Source organism: Mus musculus, chromosome 16 (assembly GCF_000001635.26).
Source record: "Mus musculus strain C57BL/6J chromosome 16, GRCm38.p6 C57BL/6J".
Taxonomy (NCBI): domain Eukaryota; kingdom Metazoa; phylum Chordata; class Mammalia; order Rodentia; family Muridae; genus Mus; species Mus musculus.
Genome location: NC_000082.6, coordinates 45121619 through 45129334, shown reverse-complemented (window position 1 = coordinate 45129334; position 7716 = coordinate 45121619). Strand labels below are relative to the sequence as shown.

The following is a 7716-nucleotide window of genomic DNA, read 5'->3' as shown; positions in this document are numbered from 1 at the left end:
TTTCCTGGATATAAAACAAACAAACAAACAAACAAACGTTTTTAAAGCTGAGAAATATGTGGCCTTACCAGGGAAGTTGTGCCCATATTGTGAGGATTTAAAATCAATTGACCATTGACCATTGACCATGATGATGATGGAGACACCTGGCAAGATCATGGGAAACTTGCAGGGAAACCAGTGTAATCATCCAGATAACAACCAAACTGCAGTTCCACCTCATTTCTCCCTGGCTGGTGCATCCTCCCCTTTCTCTCCGTCTCATGCCTACCATAACAATTAGCCATCTCTGTAGCTGTTCTCTGCTTGTCTAGGTTTATGTATAAGGAGATGTATTTTTCAGTTTTGTGTGCTGTATTCTAGCAGACTGTATAGGAAGTAGCATAAATTGTTTTAATCATTCATTCTACATGGAGTCTAACCTTTAGGGTAATATCATGATTAAGAATGGTAATGTCAAATCATTGCTTGCCTAAGCCAGGTCTTTCAGTAAATCCCAACTTGGTCTTCTCAAATTTAGGAATGTTTCTAGAATGGGGCCCATTCATGTTCTCCTTTGTCTGTCTGAAGACAGTTCATGATGAGAAGCAGGCCAAAGGAGTTTATGTATGAAGTACCAATAAAAGCTACAACACATTGTGTAGCTGTGGTAGGACCATGTACTAGACAGAAGAACTAGTAAAGTTGAGTGAGCTTAAACCTGAGGAATCTGAGACTTGAGACTGGCAGGAATCAAGCGTCTCCCTACCCATTTCTGCACTTGCTCTAGAACATGTATCCATGACAACCCCACTGAGAAGACAACCCCTGTCAGTCACATAAGGAAACACTTGGAGTCCTTCCCCATGCAAATAGAGCATCACTAACATCTCAAACTGAGCCAATAAGAAACTCCTACCCCTAAATCCCACCCACTCCTCAGTGTTTATCATGGAATAAAGCTCACAAGTTATTTCATCAAGGATCATATGAGAGTGACTGTTTTTACTGAGCTGTAACACTTGGGGAAGAGTTCCTCTCCCAAAGCATTCATTGCTGGACCTTGGAACCACCTGGCTGGCCAGGCTCACACCACCACTGCTACCACTGATGCTGCTGTGGTAGGCGACTTGGGTGGGACCTTGGCTACCTGCCCTGCCCAGGCTACCCAACCTTCCTTCTTTGCTAAGAGCTGTGAAAGAACCTCATATGGCATAGAACTGTTGTAAACATTTTTAGGCTGACATTTCAAGTGTTAAGCCATCTGAAGCCAGCTATGGCAATTTACACTTTTAATCCCAGCATTTGGGAGGCAGAGGTGGGTGGATCTTGTGAATTTGAGACAAACCAGATCTACATATTGTGTTTTAGATCAGTCAGAGCTACACAGAAAGATCCTGTCTCAAAAGAAAAACTTAAGCCATCTGTTGCCTTTTGTGTCTATCCAGATGTTCTACGAAAACATTTGTACTGTGAGTTTTAATTTTTCCTTAACACAATTTTTACTTACAAATTGATAGAAATGAAGGAAAGATGTATAAACATTTTATATACATTTGCATATCAAATAATAGCCATTAGATAAGAAAAGAGATACTACCTTTTGTTTTTCAGTAAAAATTATTTAGCACCACACTTTTCTCTCTCCAGTTAGAGAGTTCTTTTAAATGTCTTAATAACAAGTCATGAGTAGGGGAAAGTTTACTATTTCTTTAATCTTGGAAGAACACTGAAAGAAAAAGTCGGGGTATGTAGAGTATGGAGAAATTCCCTTATGAAGCTGCCAGCACACAGCTTTAGCAGATGAAGGGGAAACTGGATGGGAATAAGGTTACATATTTCTGTTCAGTAAGGGTATCCATGGTGGTAACTTTCATGATGACGGTAGTCATCCTGGTAGCCATCCTGGTATCCTTGGTGATAACTATGGTAACCATATCCTGCATACTCATCTTCTGGGCAGCGCATCCCCAGAGACTGCTGAATGGCCATTTCCTGTCTCCGAAGTTGCATGGAATCAATTAAGTCATACACGATGACCATCGACCACATAGGAGAAGGATACCAAGATTTAACATTGCCATCTTTTCCAACTAGAAGCATGGAGAAGTACTCTGGGCTCACTTGAAAATAGTTGCGGATATCTTTGACCAAGTGGGCTGGCACATCTTCCCGCTCAACGATGGAGCTCCCTGGAATAGCATTGTAATGGTTGTTAGTGGATTAAAGAGTCAGAGTTCATAGATACAACAAACCAAGAGGAAATCACCGAGAGAGCAGAAAACCCACAAACCTGTTCTCTTTAGTTCAAAAGCCAGTTGTTTGCTAGGAGTGTCCAAATAGCAATTAAATGTTTGGTTGTGCAAGGTTGTTGTTGCCAAACTGTGGGACTATGGACAAACTCTGGCATCTCTTTTGAGAATATTACAAAATACAGAACCCATGCCTTAATTTAATCCTGCAACATCAACATCTGTAGCAATCTGTCAGGGACAAACAATGATGTTTCTATTTTTAGGTATGTTTCCAATTAGCTTACTTCTTTACATTCCAGTTTTCCCTTCAGTGGACAATGGAAGCTTGTTTTATTGTCCAGAGTGAAAACAATTATATTGAAAACCAATGACTGGATCTAAACCAGTAGTATGTGTGAAAAGAAAAGAAGAAATGAGGAACTGTGGCTTTCTGGGGGGTCTACTCTGGTGCTCAGCCAGGTATTTCCCACACTGGCATTTATTTCAAAATGAGGGTCTGTGGACGAAGGATGGCTCTGCCTTCTGCGAGCTCCAGTCTGTTAAGTCATTTTCATTTAACTTCTTTGAGCCTTTTATTGCATTTCCTTATCTTGTGAACAGAAATCAAGATGTTAAGACCTCATAAAACAATCATGAGATTAAATGATAGAGCATAAGATGCTTTGAAAACCTTAAAACTCATTATCGAACAAAAGCATGATTTTGATTATGAACGTGGATGGCTTTACTGTTGGTTTGAATGATGTCATATCAAGATCAAGATTAGTCCTTAGTCCAGCCCCTGCCCCATACACAACATGGGCACACAAGCTTGCTTCTGTTCACATACTAGTTCCTTAAGGCATACCCACTGAATGCATATAGCCAAAAATAAGGTTTTAAAATAAGTAACTATTACCATTAATTGGGAACAGTTCTAAAACTCCTCCAACTTCCTCTCCAACACCCAAAAGCTTCAGAATGGTTATATGTCGCAGACCTAACACAAAAGGAAAAAAATTACAAAATTAGAGGGAAAAAAAATCTGAAACTGTCTTTTCCGCCCATACACCTGACAACCGATGAATTTCATGTCACTTAAAGTCTGAAAGAAATATAGATCACAATAAACCAAGTAGAATAATCTGTCTTTGATATTTCTTTTTTTAATTAGGTATTTATTTCATTTACATTTCCAATGCTATCCCAAAAGTCCCCCACACCCTCCCCCATCCACTCCCCCATCCACCCACTCCCACTTCTTGGCCCTGGCATTCCCCTGGCATATTAAGTTTGCACAACCAATGGGCCTCTCTTTCCACTGATAGCCGACTAGGCCATCTTCTGATACATATGCAGCTAGAGACACGAGCTCCGAGGGGGGGGGCTACTGGTTAGTTTATATTGTTGTTCCACCTATAGGGTTGCAGATCCCTTTAGCTCCTTGGGTACTTTCTCTTGCTCCTCCATTGGGGGGGGGGGCCCTGTGATCCATCCAATAGCTGACTGTGAGCATCCACTTCTGTGTTTGCTAGGCCCCGCATAGTCTCACAAGACACAGCTATATCTGGGTCCTTTCAGCAAAATCTTGCTAGTGTATGCAATGGTGTCAGCATTTGGAGGCTGATTATGGGATGGATCCCCAGATATGGCAGTCTCTAGATGGTCCATCCTTTCGTCACTGCTCCAAACTTTGTCTCTGTACCTCCTTTCATGGGTGTTTTGTTCCCAAATCTAAGAAGGGGCAAAGTACCAGAGAAGTCACAGATTTTAGGACTTACAAGAATCAGGTGGTTTTGTGTGTGAGGCAGACGGACTGAAATAGATTTGCTCTTAAAATGATTCTTGCTGTAATATACCAAAATATGAAACTAGTGAAATTAAACATCTACCATGGCTTAAGCACAGTGTTGGATTTGGGGGGTGGAGGTGGAGGTGGGGGGAGATTAAACCTGAAAGTTTCATACCTTTTATGGATAACTCTTCCCCTCAGAGAGAAAACCCCCAGAAACCATCTAAGTGATGGGTACAGAGCCAGTCACAAGGGAGGTGCTGCCCTGGACTGACAGGTTCTGACTCATGCAGAGGATACAGAGGGGAACCCCAGGCAAGCGCAGCTAAGGTTTCAGCCAAGGAGGGAAGGTCATGCCTTGATAGCTTGTTGGAATTCTTTTGAAGATGAAAGGCATGTGAGGTGATTCAGAAAGAAAACAGCAAGATGAAGAGAGTCGGGGTGAGAGCTTCGAGCTAATGATAAGATCATTAGCCCAGGGAGAAAGTTAAAAGCTTCTATATGGGAGGGCTCCTTTAAGGAGGAGCTAAAATCAAGGCAGAATGACATTCCACACAGTTCTGTTTGGTTTTCTACCTTTATCTTTTCCCGGAAGGGTGAAGCATTCTATTCCAAATACTAGTGAGTCATATTTTCAGAAACTGAGGATCATGAACAAAATGACTCCGGGAAAGTGTGATTTGTTCATGTTTCCTTCGCATAGCAAAAGACTTTGCTTACACTCGCGTGGCACAGGCTTTCTGTACCAGTATTAAAAAACCAAACAACCCCTCCTGGCTCCTGAGAAGGTATCTACAGAAAGATAGCAAACCATGATAATTATTTGGTGTCGTTGTCTCTTTAACATGTGTCACACTCCACAGCCCAGGCTGGCCTGGGCCTCAAAAACCCCTAGTTGGAGTCTCTTGGTGCTGAGATGACACATATGTGCCACCAAAGTGGGATTTGTTTTGACTTACATTTCTACTGTGACTAAACCTTCAGTGCTCTAAGTATATCTTTCATAATCAGCACCATTGATGACTCTGAAGAGTTTTAAATACAATTCAGAATATTGACACAATCAAATATTGTATGTTGCTAGTTGTAAAGCATTAGCCATGATAAACGGAGTATACATGAAGGATCCCTGGATTGTCTTACTATTTAGAGCTTACTTGCTGCCTTCCTTTGCATTATTTCATATCTTACATTTGGAAAGTACTTGAGAAATAATTGAGATGTACTGGGCTGTATGATAGAATTGGGTCCCACCGATGCTTGACAAAACTCATGAACACCCTTCCTTCAAAACTCAAGTACAGACTTTCTTTTTTCTATTTTTTTTTAAATTTATTTTATTTATATGAGTACACTGTAGCTATCTTCAGATGAACCAGAAGAGGGCATCAGATCCCATTACAGATGGTTGTGAGCCACCATGTGGTTGCTAGCAATTGAACTCAGGCCCTCTGGAAGAGCAGTCAAGTGCTCTTAACCACTGAGCCATCTCTCCAGCTCCCAAGTGCAATTTTATAATTGTGCCATAATTATAGACAGACTCTTCCTACCCGAAGTATCAAAATAGTCTTGATTTGGAATGTTATAATGATGAATTTTTAAATCAGTGACAGGAAACCAGCCCTTCCATACATACATACCTCTAATGATTCAAACTGCTCGCCTCGGCAGCTGCACAGATCACACTGTCAGCTGAGATAGTAACACTACTGGCCTCACTGTCACCCCATGTCACACTGAACCTAGTAATAAGTTCTGTAGATTATGCAAGTATTTCTGTGGCCTGGTTAAAAATGATACTAGTGCTTTTAGTTAGCCGAGCAGAAAATGTTTAGCAAATAGGGTGACATGTTATTTTTCAAAATATTGAGGGATTTGCAACAAATAGACAAGAAACATTTTCTCCTTTCTGATTTGGCCTTAAAAGGTTCAGAACTAGACACAGTGACACACGCCAGAAATTCCAGCACACAGGAGGATAAGACAGGAGGATTTGAAGTGACCTAGTGATGTTCTGTTTCATAAAGAAAATAAGATTCTGTTTTATTAATTCCTAGAACAAGATCAATATATGGAGAATTACAATATATTAGTATCCAGTATCCAAGTATCAGATAAGTGATCCTGCTTGAATTTCATTAACTTAAGACATGTTTTTCAAAAATCAATTTCTTAAAAAAAGCAGTAAATACTTTCAAACACTTGGAAAGAATGCATAGTTGACTGAGACAGTACTTTGAAAGCAACTTCATATTCAATATAATAGAATATGTGTCCGGGAATGTGCATCTGAATTGGAGTATATTTGGATGTTCCATTTTAGAATCATCCAGGAAGAAAGCAGTATGGGAAAGCCAAAATAAGGTGCCTTCTACTCACCAAAATTGCATGCCTGACCGTTGAGGGCAGAGAGCTGTTGTGAATAGGCCCAGTCTTCATCATTAGGAGCAGAGATCACCAGCAACCTCCTCCTCCATCGGAACCTGGAAAAGATGCAGAGAGCCGCTATGACTGCTTCATACACTAGAGGCCAGTGTAAGAAAACGGAGCAACATCAACTGTTGGGTTTTCCATTCCCAGAATAAAAATCCCTGACCCATAGAACTCTTCCACAGTTTCTGAAAGCCGTTCAGCTGGGTTACCACATACTCTTACTTTTTCTGTTGTGCCTTCTGTCTGCCTGAATGATATGTTGAGTCATGGTCATCATGTCTGATGAGGACACTCAGAGTAAAGTGACACTCAGTTATAAGGTACAGTAGTCAAAACTGTAAAGGAAGCAATCATGCCAAGACGACAGAAGAATGATGAAGAGCCAAAGTCCCTGTAGAGCTCCCCCATGAGTTCAGCAGGGGCTGGGAAATGAGACTATAAACAAGAAAGGGCTAGAAATGGGCTGCCAAATTTTAAGCACATGACTGAAGCAACAAGAAGGAAAGTAAGAAAGTCACTAAAAAGCTTAAAGAGGATCCTAGAAAAAGAAATCTCCTTTTTTTCATTAGATGGGGGTTGTCATTCTAGAGGCAAATGCATGTTCTGATCTCTATCTTATTATCATTAATAAGTGGCAATGCAAACTGCCCCTATGAAGTCTGGGATTTTGATAAAGCCAGCTTCTATTGTTAGTATAGCTGTCGTAGTGGACTAATAGACCTTTTATCTTATACATGGAAACTTGAACTCAAGTTTGTCATTACTACTTTTTGGATGTCTTTGTGCATGTCACTCAGTTCAACTAAGTCTCAAATTTTTATTATTTCTGGAGTAAAAAGTATGTTAGCTTCTACTTCAAAGAGGTATAAAAAAATTAAACTCCCAAACCCAACAATGTATTATCCACATGATGGCATGGAATGAGGAAATCATGTCTTCATTTACAGCTGTTCCCTTGGTCATCATCCATCACGATAAGACATGACAACCTATTTGAGTGTGTCAGTATGTTGTTTTAAAGCTCATTTTCACTGCATAGTAAGTGTGCTTCACTAAGGCTCAAGAAAGCAAGCTGGTTTTCCCACACTTTATGAATGATAAGACATAAAGAAGTAATTTGCACAACTAGTAAATCTAAGGTGGTAGTGGTACCAAAATCCAGACTTAAGGATGATGATGCTATATTTGTGCTCATAGGGTCCCTAGTACAGTATGAAATAAATACAGTGGGCTCCTAGTGGATGGAATTATCTCAAACTGGAGAAGGAATGTCACTTT

General features: G+C 40.4%; 1 protein-coding gene across 5 annotated transcripts in view; it reads right to left on the bottom strand.

Moving 5' to 3' along the window:
* Nucleotides 1-1410: 1410 nt before the first annotated feature.
* Ccdc80 (coiled-coil domain containing 80) overlaps nucleotides 1411-7716 on the bottom strand; it is a 34518-nt gene continuing 28212 nt past the window's right edge. For 4 of the 5 annotated variants that reach the window (XM_006522500.2, XM_006522501.2, XM_006522498.2 and 1 more), the window contains exons 7-9: nucleotides 6385-6488; nucleotides 3133-3213; nucleotides 1666-2171 (exon numbers count right to left, since the gene is read on the bottom strand). In XM_006522500.2, the coding sequence (XP_006522563.1) occupies nucleotides 1825-2171; nucleotides 3133-3213; nucleotides 6385-6488 (532 nt within the window). In that variant the 3' untranslated portion in view covers nucleotides 1666-1824. Of the gene's footprint in view, nucleotides 2172-3132; nucleotides 3214-6384; nucleotides 6489-7716 lie in introns of all 5 variants that reach the window. The other variant, NM_026439.3, reaches the window with a different exon arrangement.